The sequence below is a fragment of the Pseudorca crassidens genome, chromosome 3, assembly GCF_039906515.1.
Source record: "Pseudorca crassidens isolate mPseCra1 chromosome 3, mPseCra1.hap1, whole genome shotgun sequence".
Classification (NCBI taxonomy): Eukaryota; Metazoa; Chordata; class Mammalia; order Artiodactyla; family Delphinidae; genus Pseudorca; species Pseudorca crassidens.
In genome coordinates this window covers 123942325-123961030 of record NC_090298.1, presented here as the reverse complement: position 1 = coordinate 123961030, position 18706 = coordinate 123942325, and the positions used below count along the sequence as shown (strand labels likewise).

The window sequence follows — 18706 nt, the reverse complement described above, 5'->3', positions numbered from 1 at the left end:
TATCTGAAGCATGTGAAAGAAAAGAAAACTGGGGTATAAGAAGCAGTAGACTCTTCATCTAAAAAAGAAAAGCCTCAAGGAAGCATTTTATAGCTAGAGCAACTATAAATCTCAGAGTATTAAAAAACAGACCAACTCCAAAGACTCTAGGCTATATTTCTCAATTGTTATTTTTATAAGAAAAAAATGGAGACTATAAAGCCATCTTCAGAGGTGTGTCATGTGGAAGAGAGGTGGCATTGTGTGTGTGAAATACCTCCAATTTCAAGTATTTTACTCCAACTTGGACCACTTTTCAATGCTTATTTATAAAAATATGGCCACCACGATAGATGTCTTTAAATATCTGTCAAATGAAAGAGAGAACAAACTTATTTTCAGCTACATTTGAGAATAGAAGGATATACAGTTATTATAACAAAGTAAGGACTTGCTAAAAATGAAAAGTATGTGACATGGACAGGATCACAAGAAAAAGAACAAACTCTCCATCATCGGAGTAGTTCACGTATTGGCGGGCTTTCTCTAGTTGTGGCGAGTGGGGGGCTACTCTTCGTTGTGGTGCGCAGGCTTCTTTTTTTATATATAAATTTATTTTATTTACTTATTTTTGGCTGTGTTGGGTCTACATTGCTGCGTGCGGGCTTTCTCTAGTTGTGGCGAGCGGGGGCTATTCTTCGTTGCGGTGCGCGGGCTTCTCATTGCGGTGGCTTCTCTTGTTGTGGAGCACAGGCTCTAAACAAGCAGGCTTCAGTAGTTGTGGCACACGGGCTCAGTAGTTGTGGCTCGTGGGCTCTAGAGCAAGGCTCAGTAGATGTGGCGCATGGGCTTAGTTGCTCTGTGGCATGTGGGACCTTCCCTGACCAGGGCTCGAACCCGTGTCCCCTGCACTGGCAGGCAGATTCTTAACCACTGCGCCACCAGGGAAGTCCCAGTGTGTGGGCTTCTCATGGCAGTGGCTTCTCTTGTTGCGGAGCACAGGCTCTGGGAGTGCGGGCTTCAGTAGTTGTGGTGCACAGGGTCAGTAGTTGTGGTGCGCAGGCTCCAGAGCTCAGGCTCAGTAGCTGTGGCGCACGGGCTTAGTTGCTCTTCGGCACGTGGGATCTTCCCAGACCAGGGATCAAACCCTTGTCCCCTGCACTGACAGACAGATTCTTAACCACTGCACCATCAGGATAGTCCCTAAGCTGGATAAGCTTTGAAATTTATTTTGTTGCTAGGATCCTGTGAGACTAAAATAATACATCCCTCCACATGTACACACATGTGTACATTCACACACCACACGTAAGATGCTAAATTCCAAGGTTTTCTAATTCTATTTGCCAGAGAATCCAGGAACTAGAAGCGACTTTGTACAATGCTCTGCAGCAAGAAACTGTTATCAAGTTTGGTGAATTATTAACTGAAAAACAGCAAGAGGAGCTGAGGACAGCAGTGGAAAAGTTACGGCGGCAGATGCTGAGGAAGAGCAGAGAGTACGACTGTCAGATTCTACAGGAGAGAATGGAGCTCTTACAGCAAGCCCATCAGGTGAGGATGTAGTCACTACATCTGTGTTGGGTGGTACTAAGAAAATGGGACCAAGTGCTCAGTACATAGTGTTGAGTATAAGTATGGAGAAGCCTGGGAGCTAGAAGCTATTTTCAAAGAGTAAAATAAGTAACTGTTGTTTTCCACCTACACTCAGAAACAGGACCATGGTTTTATAATGAATTAATCTGAAGAGAATTGGCACTTCAGAAGCACTGTGTCATGCTACTGTTTTTGCGACTACTTTGTCATGAAACACCCCTTGAATCTCATGGAGCCTGATTATGTCCCTTATGCTGGGAAGGGACTCTCTGGGACTCAGTCCAGGACACAGATAATGCTTCCCCGCTGTTACTCATCCCAGTCCATAACCTAGCCTGATCAAATAATCCGAAGAGGGTAAAAGGGAACAAGGACCTTTCTCTTTATTCCCAGAATAAACAGCAACAGCAACAAGGCATGGAAGCTGCCTCTTACTTACTGGCCTGTGCTATAGGTCAGGAGCTAAACTAAGGGCTCTACTTCTATTGTTTCATTTAATCTTGGCAATAGCCCACTACTGTAAGTATTCTCATTATCCCAGCTTAAGAGATCATGATACTGAAGAAAAGAGTGCTTAGGTGATTGGCCCAAGATGACAGATAGTAAGCAACAGAGCCAGAATTACACCCCAGATCGGCCTGACTCCAAGGCCAGTGCACATAAACATGGCACTGTGCTGTCTTCTACAGCTTGAATCATCTATAATTTATATGATTTATCTAGACTGGCAAGGCTCAAAATAAACACCCAATATTAACTTATAGCCAAAATTCTTAATTCCAACTATTTGTTCATGTCATAGATTGACAGGCAAAGACTAGGGTCCTGGTCAAAAAGCAGATTCTGAAATAATTCCAGAATTGAAAGTTCCAAGCTAGGGTATTCGGTACTCATAAGCTGAAATGAGCAACTGGTACGAAATCCAGATGGGCTCTACGGGAGGTAAGAATCACGTGGTCATTAGAGATCAAGGTGAGTAGAAAAGGAACAGGGGTGATTTTTTGTGGATCTTTACAGGCTAACAAATTACCCAAGTTAACAGGGAACTCTGAAGCCATTTTTTCCCAGAGATGATAAACACATGCATGTTTGTTTCACTGGTTCTTGAGATTCCATCATAAAGGTTTGGATTTTGACTCTGAAGAGAGTTTTAAAGCTTTCAATAATAGACTGTGCGGTATCATTGCATTAATGCAGGCATTCTTCCCTTCTATAAGGGAATGAACATGTCCTCTGCATAAATTTCTCAGGCTGCAATAGCATTTAATTAATTTCAGCAAAGAAGGAGGTGTGTCATAGAACCGCAGAAGTGTTTATTTTTAAGATGGACAAATAGTTATCTAAATTTTTTTATGATTAAAGCCTTGTCAATGCTTTTGTGTCTCTTCAGTCAGCTAAGGTACTTCACTCCCAAAAGAGATGGTCCTGTTTGTTTTGTTTTAAGTTACCCAGTCTGAACTGTTAAGTACATTATATTTCTAAGCCTCAGAGAGTTTCATTGACATTTTCTGTCTCCCAACCAGATATTCATTAGAATATGCCTTTCCAGTTATTTCTTACTTTCCTTTCAATCAGTAGCTTTGATTTGAGAGAATTATTCCAGAAAGCATTGGCCAGGATTTGTCATATATAAGTTTATAATGCAGTCTAAATTCTAGAGCATATCACTAACCACTCATTAGACATTTCTGTTTGAATGTTTTAGAGTGAACTCAAATGAAACATACCTAAACACACATTCTTATCCTTATTTCTCCCTTCTCTCCCCATCTGCCTGTCTTGGTTAGTAGAGCTACCATATGTCAAAGCACTCAAGCTGAAAACCCTGGGGTCTCCCCTGTCCTTCTCCCCTTTTCTGATGTCATATTCTTCCTCAAAAGCCTCCATGACCCCAATTTCCGGTTGAGTCTAGTCGTGCTATCTCCAGGTCCTTCAGTAGCTGGCTACTCCTCCCCTAAAACCCAGATTTGAGACAATCTTCATAGCTTACCTTTCTCTCTGTTCATGCAGAACTCTTCCCGTACCCCTTAGGCCATGATTTCCCACCTCCAAGCCTTTGTTTTCCTGATTGCTCACCCCAAAATGTCTTTCAGAGTCTGCTGCACTTATCCAAATCTTCTCATTTTTCAGTTTAGATCCAGCTCTTCAGAATGCTCTCCCTGATGAACACAATGAACTACATACTACTGAAAAAATCGACATTCCATACCCTTTTCATACACTCATTCAGAACCATTTATTGAGGGCCTGCTTGTGCTGGGTGCTGGGAATGTGATGGTGGAGAAAGACATAAAGGTCATTGTTCTCATGTATCCTACCGATGAAGAGGGAAAAAGCAACAGCGCAAATGAGCAATAGCCAGGGCAATTTCAGAGAGTGGCAATAAGTGCTCTGAAGATGTGTGCATGTGTGTGTGAGAGAGAGAGAGGGAGGGAGGGAGGGAGAGGGAGAGAATGAGAGTGAGTTTGGGAGTAGGATTAGCCACTCTAGACTGGCTGATCAGAGCAGGCCTCTCTGAAAATGTCGAAATCCCAAGAAATCAGCCACGCAAAGATTTTGGCGAGGTGTCCCAGAAGTTAGGGTCAGCAGGGGCTAAGTCTCTATCATGGGAATGTTTGGAATATTTAAGGAGCAGAGAGAAGGCCAGTATGGCAGGGGCACATGGAGCCAAGGGAAGGTGGTTATGAGATGAATCTGGAGAGGTGAGACAGGCCAAGGTCATGCTGGGCCTGAAGGAGTTTGCGTTTTATTCTGAGAGCAACTTGGCTAACTGTCCCTCTCCCTCTTCCTCGCCCCCTTAAAACTCAAGGACTGCCGTGATCATTTCACACTCTAAGAGTTCACACTGGCTGCTATAGGTGGATGTAGGATGCACAAGATTAGAAGCAGAAAGAGCCGGCAGTAACCTCTCACACAGTCATGATGGGGGACTTGGTGTACTTAGTAGCAGTAGAGACCAAAAGTCGTAGAAAAGGGATCTATTTTGGACTCCATAGAGTTTACTGTGAGACTGGATGGCAGGCTGGCAAGCAGATGGGACGGAAAAAGACATAAAGCCCGCAGCACACAGTGGAGCTTACCTAACTCATTGAATAAATATGTATACGCAGCTTCTTTGTGCTAAACACTGTACTGGGTATTAGAGGTTGGCGATGAGGTTGTGCATAGCTTCGCCATTGTTTACTTTTTCTGCTTAATCTGTTTGTCCCTGTGTTTTACATTTTTTCTCCCCATCTGGATGTGATAGTTCTTTGAGATCAGGAACTAATTGATGCCTTGCCTGTATTCTCCATCACATCCAGCACAGTCCTGAACATGTGAGAAGGTGCCCAACAAGCACAGGCTTGGTGGCTGCATAGATGCCGTAGTAATCTCATGATTTTGTAGTGCTTGCCTCTACATCCAGCAGACATAAGAAGGAAGTTCTTGCACACTCAAGGTAGAAACAGCTAGCAAATTTATCCTTTCACTGTGTAGCTTTGGAGCATAAGCCGCACTATGGAAATACAAGCACACACATCACACACATTTATCATTCACTGTCACACACATCAGCATTCATTGTCACATAATTTCATGGTCCTTCTGACAAAACACACCCTCCTCTCCTGCACAGACCTCACCCTCTTTCCTTTAAAGCAGGGTTTCCCAGTCTCTGCACTACTGACATTTTGGGCCTGATGATTCTTTATGGGGGGGTGGAGACTGATCTGTGGATTTCCCAGTCTCTGCATTACTGACATTTTGGGCCTGATGATTCTTTATGGGGGGGGTGGGGGTTGGAGACTGATCTGTGTACTGCAGGATGTTTAGCAGCATCTTTGGCCTCTACCCCTTAGGTGCTAGTTGCACCCCTTCCCCCAGTTGTGACCAGTGATCACATGTGATTCAAAACTGTCCAGAAATTAGATAGTGGTGATGGTTGCACAACTTTGTGAATATACTAAAACCACTGAATATTACACTTTAAAATAAATTAACTAACTTTTTTAAATGTCCAGACATTGCCAGATGTCATCTGGGGTGCAAACTCACCCCCAGTTGAGAACCACTTTAGAGAGAGGAAGATATGATTTCCAAGTTCAACTGTTCTTTGTTCTAGCTTCCCTTTTGTCTCCCCACATTGCATTGTAAAACCTCTCCTTCTATATTATCACGTTGTTTAGCTTCCACTGTTTTCTTCTTAAACTCCAGTTCTCCATTTTCTAATTATTCCCAAAAGAGGCATTAAATTACAAGCTTGCCCTGTGTAACCCTGGACCATGAACATACAAGGCCTTTAGATTGCCAGAAGGAAATTTGAAGACTCTTTTCACTTATAAATTAGTCTATGTAATGTCAATTTCAAATCTGTGCTATTTAAATTACTGGAATTTTGTTATAGTTTACAGGTAATTTCAAAGACAGTTCTGGAACTTTTTTGTCTTCAGGATTACTTGTGTTATTCTTGTTATGTTTGGGGTTTTTTTTTCCCCTAGTTTATCAGTTCCTTCTTTTGAATTTTTTTGAAGTGGATTCGCTACCTTGTTTTGTGAAAATTGGTCAGTCCTGTTTCGTGAGGAAATTCCACCCTGAAACAGATTTGAAATAAGGTTGGAAAAAAAAAAAGGTAGAACAGAAACCGATGGGATAGTTGCATTTGTGTGAGCCAGTTTTAGCCATTTTTTAATGAGGTAATGAACAACCAAAAACCTTAATCAAATGGTTTACAACAAAATTTGTTTCTTGCTCTCTAGTTCTGGGACATACAGCTGTCTCTACAAGGATGTGGCTTTCCCACATCTCACTCCCACTCACGTTCCACTGGCCAAAACAGGTCTCCTGACCAAGCCCAAGGACAGTGGGGTGAGAATCATGCCTCTCTCACAGGGGAGGGGTCTTCAGGGATAGATTGACCCAGAAGAGAAAGAGATGGCAAATATTTTTAAAATATAATCAGTGAAAATGATTTTCACTGTGAGTACGGGTAATTTTTGAAAAATGCAATAACCCACTGGGTATAGAAAAACGTATATGTGACATTTCCAGATATTATGTTTTTATAGAAAGTTCTGTGTTTTAGGTTGGTGAATGATCTTCTTGTTTAACTTAACAGACTGAAAAGCTTCTCTTTCCCATCCCTTTCTTTTTCAGAGAATTCGTGACTTAGAAGATAAAACAGACATCCAGAAAAGACAGATAAAGGACTTAGAAGAAAAGGTACATGTGAAGTTCAATATGTATTTCAATCTTTATTTTTTAGATCAGACAATAATATTGTTTTCACTCACCGTGTTTTCTTTCTTCTCAGCTATTGTGTATCTTGTGTAGGCAGGTATAGTTACAGCAAAGGTAAACTCTGCCTGTAGTCAGGCACCAGGATTCTAGCAAAGCTTCTGCCTTCAGTTACATTTTTGCCTTTTGTGTTGATTCCTGTCCTTTTCTATCAGTGTTTTCTTTCCTCAGTTTTCCCTTTCCCATCTTCACTTCTTTGCCAAAAGTTTCTTCTGAGTTTTGTTACTCTACGTTCCTCTTCCTTTTTAAAATCTTTTTAGTCCCTTTTTAAAAAAGTCTTTCCCATTATTCATAAAAAGCCCTTCCTCCTTGTGCTGCAATTTCACCTCAATAATACATTCAGAAATTTAGATTGACACATGAAAACTATGCCCTCATGTCACTTCCCCAGTGGTCTGAGAGAGGAACTGCTTCTTCCAAGTCAGCCAACACTTTTGGCAGGGGTGGGGGTGAGGTAAAGAGGGCATTTGGAATTGTGTGTGTTCTGGGAGAAGGGAGAGGGCTAGCGCAGGGATGCTCCTTAGCTACAGTGAGTTCAACAGTCTTGCATAACAAAGAATTATCCTGCCTGCGATGCCAGGGGCACCTGGCCAAGGAACACAGCAGGGATGGCAAGAGGTGTTCTATGGAGTTCCAGTCTCATTGACTGGAAGTAGCAGCCTGAATCCCTGTGTTGCGAAAAAGCATGGTTGTTTTGCAGTATCTCATGGGCACCCAAGAAGCAAATAGCAAACCACCTGCCATTTCTGAGATAGTGATTAGAATTTGGTTCATTCCAAATGGCTTTTATCGTTGCCCTTATGTGAGCTCAAAGGCCACTGCTAGGGTCCAGTAGCCAAACAATCAGCCACCTAGATTCTTATGTAGTCTGGGTCTTCATGTACTTATTTGAGCTTGGGTAAGTGACTTTACCCACTGTGTCTAAGCCATATCTATTCAATAGGGATGGTAACACTCACCCTCACCTCCTCTCATGGGTTCCATGAGGAAAAAAATGAGGTCACTTACATGAAAATTAGGAAATACTAAAAAAGTATAAGTCAAATTAAAGTATATTTTTTAAAATTTCCAAATGTAAAGTTACATATCTTATACAAAATTTTAAATTTGAATTTTCCTCTTTTCCAAACTGTGCTATTTAGTTCTTCAGGGTAAGAGTGTAGTAAATGAAAAGCTGCATCTAATTTCCCAGTGTTTGGCAGAAAGACCCATAGAAAGCAGGGGTTGTCCACAGTTTCCCTGGCTGTCAAAGGACACACCTGCTATCTTCCATTTTCCACGTATTTAAATGGCTACCCTTGGTCCTAGTCAGTCTCTCTGCTAATTTGTAAACAGTCCTGGGGTGGCTCAAGGAGGAAGCTGCCAGCTCTTCCCCAGAAACTTTGTTCAGTTCAGTCCCCACTTAACTGAGGAAAAACAAACAAATAAAGGAATTTTCTAACATCTAGTCAGGTCACCACCCTAGCCAAATTAAATGTGAACTTTTCATTTTACAGGCCTGAACTTCCTAAATATTTATGATAATAGGTTAATGTACTTAACAGAAAATGACGATTATTTAGCTATCAAAGCAGCATATTCCATATGTAGTACTAAACTAAGCCACTTCAAAAACAATCCAGTTGGTTTTTGATTAGAGGTTAGAATGACAGATGAGGTTTATAAAGTACCTTCTATTCACTTGACCTCAATTCTACTCATCCACAAGCATAGTGAAAAGGCTAAAGATCACTTATGTCAGGGATAGTCTTCATTCTTTCCCCTGGAGTACTTGAACACCTTCTCAGGGTACATATAGTATTCCTTCTTTGTTCCTAATTCCCATGCACACAGTGAGTATAAATCAGGTGGTAAAAACAAACATAGCAAAATTGCTTCCCACGTGCCGCTCTTCACCATCCAAGGCACTTCCACATTCATCATCTCATTTGATGATGAATTAGCATCATCCATTATAATTATTGTTATAATAAATAATAATTATTATAATTAATTATAATTATCCTGAGAAACGTACCACAGATATTATGTTCCCCTTTTATACAGATAATAAAACAAAGGCTCAGAGACATTAAACAACTTTCCCCAAATCATATAACCAGTCTATGGCAAATCAAGACCAGAGGTCAGGTATCCGACCCTAAGTGCCACAGCCTGCCTACCACATAGCATGGAATTTAGACTCTCATTGTAAATCAAGTGATGGGCGTCCCCTCATGCCCAGAGAGGTAGCTCTGACACCTGACCTTCTCATGGGAATAGTGGAAGCCTTCCATTCCTCTCCTCCATCCACTCCTGTTCCATGTGCCATCCTATTACTATCCATCTTCAAGGAATGGGAAAAAAAAAAGGACAGAGTTTCTGCTTTTCATAGTACTAGACCAGTCACTAATACATGGCTCTTCACACCATGTCTATAACTTGTTCATGCAATTTTGCCACAGGGAAGCGAGAGCCTTATAAGTATGGCATTAAAGGAAATATGCAAATAATATGCCCAATATGAGACTGCCATACAGGACCCTATTCAAAAATGTCATGACCAACAGAAGGCTCCTGAAGTGTGATAACAAGGCAAAAGACTTCATGACTCTGTAAATCACCGAGGAAATCAGTATTCGAAAAAACTGATCTGACCTATGACATTTTATAATTAGTATACAGTTGGTTTTCTACCAGTGCTACACAAGCATGTTTTCCATCCAAGTATCTGCTTCTCCGGTGAAGGTTCTTGGTGAAGAGAGAAATATCGGACTCCATTTAACTTCTATGAGTCAAATAAGGAGAAATCTATCTCAGAAGCATGACAGCCTGGAACGGCAGCGTCCATTCACTGTGTGTAGTTACCTCTGATGAATAAACATAGTTCATACCAGTAGGAGGACCACATATCCTCACTCAACCAGGACAGACCCAGGTTATACCTGTTGCCCTGACGTAATTACTAATACAATTCCATTTCCCTCTGAGGAGTGCCCCACTGTGGATAAGTGATCATATGTTTACCCTACAGATTAATACCTTAGTCCTAAAACCTAACACGTTAATCAAATAACGATAGCATTGAGTGATTGTGTACACTTTGATCATTTTTAATTTTTTAAATTACCCTCTCACACATTAAAAATAGAGACAATAACATGTAATAGAGTAGGACTTGGAAGGTCTAACCTCTAGGCTTCACTATACCATCAGATTATAGGCAATTAAACTATTGATTAACTGCTCTGTGCTTATTTTTCTTACTTATAAAATTAGGAGCTTAGGCCGATGACCTGTTAAGACCCTCTCAGAGTTCTAAAATGTATCAGTCGATGTTAGTTGAACACCAGTTATTCATTGCATTGCTTTACCAGTGGATAAATAACAGGTATGGTTTTTTGAAATAAAAGGTGTTTGGTGTATATATGAGAAATGGTCAGATTTGAGCAAAGTGGAAAAGCTGAGGTTTTGTACGACCTGAATGGCAGTACAGAAATTCAGATTTACATAATCTTCTTCTTTTTCTTCTGCAGTTTCTGTTTCTATTCTTGTTCTTCTCTCTTGCCTTTATTCTATGGCCTTGATGTCAAGGTGCCTCTTACAGGTAAGATTCCATTTAATTCTCAAAATGTGCTTCTAAGAGGTATTTGATAAGAAGGATGCTGCATATAGTTACTATGCCCATGTTTTTTTAAAAAAAATACACTGGGTATTTAAATGCCATAAACTGAGAAATAGATCCAATCCATTTGGGTGATTATTAAAGAAATGAAGCGACCATGAAGCATGATGGAAATCAAGAACTTTTTTCTAGCTAACTGTCTTGCTTTGGGAAGTCATCATGTCTGTGGATCTGTGAATTCTCATTGTAGCCCCTCATTACACTGAAAGAGTCGTTTCTGTATCTGCAAAGTAAAAAAAAATGAGTATGTTTTTAGTCTCTCTTCCAGGTTGAAAATTCTGCTTCTGTAAATCTAACAAGTTAAAAATGACTGATTTTTTTAACCCTTTCTCCCAGTCCCTCTTCATCAGGACTCAGGAAAAAAGACTGTTTAGGGAAATTGGATCTTGTTTTAAAATAAGATAGTTTTCAATATCAATTTAGAAAAAAATGAAGACTCACTATTATTATATTATCAAGTCAATTTCTTATGAATACAAGTATAAATCATCTTAGACAGTGATTCCCAATGCTATTAAAAATACAGATTCCAAAGCCTTACCTCCGATTTAATGAAGCAGATTACTAGACGTGGGGATGAGACAGAGGGTGAGAGAGGTGGAGAGTAAAGATTGATCTATATTTTTAACAAGCATACCAGGTGATTCTGATGTCTGCCCAGGTACAGAAACCACAAACCTTAACACCATTATTTAAAAATAAACAAGGGCTAGCTGCTATTCTAAATCTGTTTACCATGGTGTGTGTCCACTTTGGTTATCCTATTAAGTTATATTATGCAGGGATCTTTCGTGGACCTCACGTTACTTAACATTTTCTATAACAAGTTGAAAAATGGAAGAGAGACACTTTCTCTCTCTGTGGGTATCAACTCTGTTACCTGGATGTGAAACAGAAAAGCAAAAGTACTTTAACATGACCTGATACAAGGAAAGAGTGAAGCAGATATCCCCAGAAAGTTGTATCCTCATATACCCAACTCCCTGGCTTTATTCCTTCCTCCAAAAGATTTTCTTTTCAGACTGAAAATTATCCTCTGTCTGACAAGAAGGGTGGTAACCTTGCAGCACATAAAGAAGAGGACTTAGTTTCTTAAACTGAATGAGAATATCTAAAGAGAAATAGGTGAGATTCTCTAGGAAAGGATCAAAATGGCCAGAGCATGAGAAAACAAACAGCCCTCCCATCCCCCAAATAACAGTCAATCAATCAATCAATCAATGAGGCAAATAAAGTTCATTGAGACACAAGTACTACATGGTAGCGTAGGGAAGAAAAATCAAACTTATACATAAATACTAGCTAGGAAATGAGTAGGCTTGAACATTAATATCAATAATGACTAACAATTACATGCTAGGTGCTGTTCTAAGCAATAGATACATTAATCCTCACAAAACCCCCTAGAAAGTAGGTGTTGCTTTTATTTCTTTTTTTAAAAGTTGGAGAAACTACAGCATGTGATTCTCCCAAGACCATATAGCTACAGTGGGCAGGACTAGGATTTGTACCCAGACAAGCTCACGCCAGAGTCCACTTTTAACACCATTCTGCCTCACAGATGAAAGAGGGCCTTTCTCTCACATTTTGAGCATTATTTACATTCATATATATCAGCAATCACAGGGGTCCTGTCTACAATCTGTGTACTACTACATAGCTCTTGGGTTTTGAAATTGCAATGTGCTCATCTCCATACCTTTTCCAATTGTTTGTAACTCCTCGAGGGATATACAAAATTTGATTTGCTTTTCCTCCAGAGGCGTGCGTGGTTGACACTTAGGAATGGTCAAATGAAAAAATGCAATTATAATTAATAATAATAATATAGCAAATTAATGTGGCAGTGAATCTGGGTAGTAAAAATATGTAGAGGAAAAAGGCTGAGTAGAGTGTACAGCTTTGAAGTTAACTCTAGTGTTAAATTTGAATCCTGCCATATACTAGCTATGTCATGGTAGGTTTAGACCAAGATTAGGTTTCCTATTCCATAAAATGGTTATAATTATATTAACTCCAGCATGGCATTATGTTGAAAGAATTAAATAAGATTATACATATAAAGGATTTGCCACATTGACTGGCACATGGTTCAGTAATCAGCAACTCTTAGCTATTATAAAAAAGAAAAAAAAAGTTGGCTGTCACATTTACTGAGTTTGCAAATATACAAGTTTGAAAATAAAACCTCTAAGTACTGCCGAGTAGTTTACTACCTAAACCAAAAGGAGTAGTTACCTTTTCATCTCTTCTTTTCCGAGAATAATCTGGATTTCAATAATACAAGGGAATAAAACGTTACTGGAAAGTGATTAATGCTACTTATATGTCCAAAGCAGGCAAGAGAGAGGTAGGAGGAAGTAAGGAAGAAAAGTGCTTTCTTATTGGCGGGTAGTAAGAGCATGCTGCAAATAACCACAAAAATATTTTTCCTATTAAATTAAAGATTTATATTCTGCTCTAAACCTAAGAGTAACTTAAATTGTATATAAAGATAGCCTCCTTAAAATGAAATGACTTACGCTTCTTTCCTTGTAGCAATTACCTAAGTCATTCTTGTCAGTGATGAACTAGAAGCTGCTGAAGGCTCCTAACTCCTTACTGCTTTCAGTGGTTGCTGACTAAATAACTCCGTTCACGCGTCATCGTGGGACTTTTACCTTAAGTAGGGGAACCCCACGTAGTTTCAGGAGATACCATCTGCTCATGCATTCATTTTTTTCCTTCCAGTTTTATTGTGATATTATTGACATACAACACTGTATAAGTTGAAGGTACACAGCATAATGATTTGACTTACATATATTGTGAAATGATTATCACAGTAAATTTAGTGAGCATCTACAGAATTAAAGAAATAGAAAAAAATTTTTTTCTTGTGATGAGAACTCTTAGAATTTACTCTCAACAACTTTTATATATAATATACAATCACATTAATTATATTTATCATGTTGTACATAATATCCCTAGAACTTATTTATCTTATAACTGGAAGTTTGTACCTTTTGATTGTGCATCCAGTACCTCTTCCCCCTACCCCTCGCCCCTAGTAATCACAAATCTGATCCCTTTTTCTATGAGTTTCTTTGCTTGTTTTTGAAGTATAATTGACCTATAACATTATGTTAGTTCCTGTTACACAACATAGTGATTCGATATTTCTGTACATTTCAAAATGACCATCACAATAAGTCTAGTTACAAGCTGCCATACAAAGATACTACAACTTATTGACTATATTCCCCACATTGTACATTTCATACCCAAGGCTCGTTTATGTTGCAACTGGAAGTTTGTACCTCTTAATCTCCTTCATGTATTTCTTTCCTCCAAGTATTCTGTATTTTTATTCTAATAAATAGTGTACCACTAATTCTTCCATGTTAGACACTTACACAGGAAGGCAAAGGAAACAAGAAAATGAGAGGATTGCAGAAATAGCTATCACCAGGTTAGTTGTTACATCCAGGTTACAATGACCATTGAAAATCCTCCTCTTCTGAGGAGGGATGGATTAGTGAAGAACAAAACAGAACCAGCTTTGTTCATTTTGAAGTTGGGAAGACCAGACAGAGAACAGGTGAGCGTGATTCTTCATCCACATATTCTAGTTCATTTTTAATGATACTTCTCTGGTGTCAACCATGAATTTTTGAACTTGATAGCTCAATATTTTCGCTTCCTGTTGTCTAGTAACATAAACCATGTTAAAAGGCACATAATATTGCGTTGTTGTTCTGATCCCAAAAAAACTTAACAATAAATGCTGTATTATAAAAACAGCCACAGCTGATTAGTTACAAATTCTCCATTAAAATATACGAATGTTTATTTCTTATTACATTTACATTTTTTTCAATCCCTCTTCCCACTAATGCCTATAGGTAACATGTGGAAAACAAATGGCAATTGACCAATATCTACAATATACGTTGTTTAAAATCGGAGAATTTTGCTCCTTGTTCTTTTATATTGGTAAAAGAAGTCCATTTGATGCAGCATTATATGCTAGCTAATCAGCCCTTCCTTTATGTAAACATATCCATTAGCCTTTATCTAGTCGTATTAAAATTGTTTCCCTATCCGTCTCACACATTAGACTGTTAGTATAGCATAGGGTAGGGCCTATGCTGTATTCATCTTTGTATCTTCAGTGTCTACAACAGTGCCTTATATTTACTTAGGTGCTGAATAAATTTTAAATTGACAGATGGACTGAAGGGCAGATGTATGAATGAATAACTAGCTGGGTAAATGAAGGTGAAAGCAGATTTGTGACCTGTTAGATCAGGGCCCTGGATAGCATAGTAATGTAACACCAAGATAACTATCCAGTTTGTTCTTTATATGTCGTTTGGAGAATAACTTAAAGAATGAGTGAACAGAGGAAAGAATACATAAATATATTCTCCCCCAGCTCCGCAGGGGTGATATCTTACTTATTGGAGTCAGTGCTTCTCCTCAGACACTCTCATAACTCACTCTTCATACAGCAGCCCGAATGAGTTTTAGGAAACACCAATCTAATCATGCCCCCTTCCTGGGAAAACATCACCATTAGGATCAAATCACGGTTCCTTAATGTGACCAAAAAAGCCCTGTCTGATCTAACTACAGACTAACTGAGGCCTTGTGTTGTTGCAGGATTTCCCTTGATGAGCTATACTCCCTTCCACCTACCACAGAGGTCTGCCCATTCAGCCCTTGTGTGCAGAGTAGAGTCAGTTCTCTATGTCCACAGGTTCCGCATTCTTGGATTAAACCAACTGTGGATGGAAAATACTCGGAAAAAAAAATTCCAGAAAGTTCCAAAAAAGCAAAACTTGAGTTTGCTGCATGCAGGCAACTATTTACATAGCATTTCCATTGTATTAGGTATTGTAAGTAATCTCGAGGTGATTTAGAGTATATGGGAGAATGTGCATAGGTTATATGCAAATACCACACCACTTTATATAAGGGACTTGAGCATCCTTGGATTTTGGTGGGAGGTCCTGGAACCAATCCCTCATGGACACGGAGGAACAACTATACTTTCTGTGCTGCTTTATCTAGTGAACACCTTCTCACTCATCCTTCAGATCTCAGCTCACTTGTGATTCCCTCAGGGAAGTCTTCCTAGATTTCACTCCCAGTCAAATGTTATATGCATTTGGAGTTTTGGGTTTTGTTTTGTTTTGTTTTTTAATTACTGCCTCTCGCCTTCCTTGCATATAAAGTTCATGAGGGCAAAGACCATAGATGTTTTCTTTACTCTTGTATCTCAAATACCTAGACAGTGTCTAGCACATAGTTGACAATCAATAAATGCATTTTTAATGATAGTAATGATACTATAATAAGGAAGAGGACATCCTGTTTTGCAGTTGAAAAAGTACATTTCATGTCCATTATTTTATGTAATATTTACAACAGTTCTGGAAAATAGATACTATTATACCCCTCCAAACATTAATTTCCTAACTAAAAATTAGCAAGTAATAGCATCTACTATTTTTCTGAGAATTAAGTAATATTATATAAGTAAAGTAACCAATATAGTACCTAGCCCATAGAAAGGATCATTAAAAGCCAAGTTCCTAGGACACACCAAGCGTTCTGTTTTAGATCATGCATTCTGAGACGTGCTTCCCTCTACCTGGACCACATTTCCAACGGCACCATCAACTAGTTAATGTCCATTTGTCCTTCCCATCTCATTGTAAAATTACGGACTCAGGGAAGCCTTCCTTGATCCTCTAGCTTCAGTTAAGTTTCATTCAATATTTTTATCTTCTTTACTAGGATTCTCAAGGACCAATTATCTAACAAGCCTCCATACCAGTTTCCTCATCTATAAAATGGAAGTAAGAATAACAGCTACCATTTATTGAATACTGTACGATAAGTTGTATATAAGGGTTGATAGATTGAAAAGTATTGGGAATGGCCCTTAGGGTCCCGGATGGTACAGTATAACTGGTTAGATGGTGGTACCCTTTACCATGAAAAGCATATGTGGAAGTCAGGAATAGGGCGTGATTGCTGTTCATGAGTTTTGGCTATTTGTCATAACCAGAGAACAGGAGTTAGCTACAGTTTGTTAATCAATGCGCCTCTAAGTACGTGGTCCATAAAGGATCTGAACCAACTTCTAACAGTTAGAAGACTCTAAAGAACAGTGAACATAAGTAGCCTATCAATTGATCTCGGCACATATTGGCTAAGTTTCTCCTGTGAACCGAGCAATGCAGCAGGTACTTGGATACTGGAGTCAGAGGTCAGAAATGACATCACTGTATTCATCAACTTAGAGTCTGGTGGCATGTCATAAACTCTCAGAAGGGATGACTGCAGTCACTGTTTTACAGAGGAGGAAACTAAAGCTCAGCGCTGTAGAGCAATACATTCAAAAGAATCCCTGAGGTTTTGTAATATCCAGAAGGGCCTTCTGAATCAAAGATGGATTTGTATTTTATACAGTTTTAGTTATAGCATACTGACCTTTAGGTCATTCAAAATGGGTCATGTGTGGTGACGCATTGGATACTACTTCAGTTATTCATAATGCCAGTTTGAATAAACCTGGCTTTGCTGTAGAAATCATAGTTCCTTTTATAGATACTCAATTTGCAGAAATTTAACATTCTGGGAGACTGCCTATAAATCCATTTGTTTTTTAAAACCAACATGGTTTTACTCAAATGATGGGCTTTACTTCAGTTGTGACGGGGAGAAATGGTGCGTATGTGCTTTGAAACAGAATTTAGGATTTATCTCTGAGGTTATATATATAAATTGAAAATTTGCAAGTAGAAGACTTTTATGTTACATATTTATTTTATATATAAAAACACACTGTGTGTGTGTGTGTGTATGTATATACATATATATTTATAGAGAGAGCGTGCACACGCACACAGACACACACACACCTTAAAGCATCTTTTATACACATTCAGACTAGTTCTCTTCTTTACCAGGGATTATGGGAATCTTATAGCTGTAACGAGTTGTTTGGGGCTCTCATCTCAGTGGGATGTAAGTCTGAGTGCAATCTATTTTTTTTTTAAATAAATTTATTTATTTATTTTTGGCTGCGTTAGGTCTTCGTTGCTGCGTGTGGGCTTTCTCTAGTTGCGGTGAGCGGGGGCTACTCTTCGTTGCGGTGCACGGGCTTCTCACTACGGTGGCTTCTCTTCGTTGCGAAGCACGGGCCCTAGGCTCGTGGGCTTCAGTAGTTGCAGCACATGGGCTCAGTAGTTGTGGCTCGCACCCTCTAGAGCGCAGGCTCAGTAGTTGTGGCGCACGGGCTTAGTTGCTCCGCGGCATGTGGGATCTTCCCGGACCAGGGCTCAAACCCGTGTCCCCTGCATCGGCAGGCGGATTCTTAACCACTGCGCCACCAGGGAAGCCCTGCAATCTATTTTTATCAAACCAAGGCTTTCACTTATTTCCCTCTCTCATCCTTTAATTAAATCTTAGGTTGGTTCCCCAGTTTGTTTTCCCCAGTCATTTCCAGTTCTTGAAAGTCTAGCCTAATTTAAAAATTCAGCTTCAGTCTCTGCTTCATCTCATTTCTTCCCTTATCCCCATGGTGAAGGAGGTGCACGAGCTGGCTCTAAGAGGTCTCTTCCTCTGCCCTCTGCAAGGTTCAGCTCTTCTGGAGGGCAGGGAAGAGGAAGAGGGAAAATGATCCATGCCTCTCAACCCATGGGCAGTGGTTATGGCCCCCTCCCTGGTGGTTGAAGCTGTTTTTCTGGCTATTACTGACCAGTTCTTGTTGTATTTTCTATGAGAGGTGATGGGGCCATTTGGAGGGTCATATGTGTGAATTCTTTAGAAGCCCATTGCACTATCCCCTGCCTGGCTGGGGCCCAAGCCCTTCCACTGAGACTCTGGATCTCATCATTGGTGGTACTGGCCTCAGCTTCTTGTTGGGAAGGAAGTTACTGCCCCGTCTCGCCTTGCCATTCCTCTCCAGTTCTCTGCCTAGATAGACAAAGGAGGATGAGAAATAGATGAGCATTGCTCTGTGTTTGAGCAATAGAATGCAAGTCTCCTTTGTGCCAGCACCACCTTTTAGCACCCTCCCCTCCCTCCCACAGTGTACTTTCATCCCAACCACTGCAGTTCCTTCCCACTGGTTCTCTTCTGTGACTCGGTCACTCTTTCATCTCAGTCTAATCTAGTCTTTGGAAGTAGACAAAG

General features: G+C 39.8%; 1 protein-coding gene across 5 annotated transcripts in view; it reads left to right on the top strand.

Annotated features, from left to right (window-relative positions):
- Nucleotides 1-18706, top strand: part of JAKMIP2 (janus kinase and microtubule interacting protein 2) — a 172873-nt gene that overhangs the window by 146384 nt on the left and 7783 nt on the right. For 4 of the 5 annotated variants that reach the window (XM_067732177.1, XM_067732180.1, XM_067732176.1 and 1 more), the window contains 3 exons: nucleotides 1330-1533; nucleotides 6709-6774; nucleotides 10365-10435. In XM_067732177.1, the coding sequence (XP_067588278.1) occupies nucleotides 1330-1533; nucleotides 6709-6774; nucleotides 10365-10415 (321 nt within the window). In that variant the 3' untranslated portion in view covers nucleotides 10416-10435. The remainder of the gene's footprint in view (nucleotides 1-1329; nucleotides 1534-6708; nucleotides 6775-10364; nucleotides 10436-18706) is intronic. The other variant, XM_067732179.1, reaches the window with a different exon arrangement.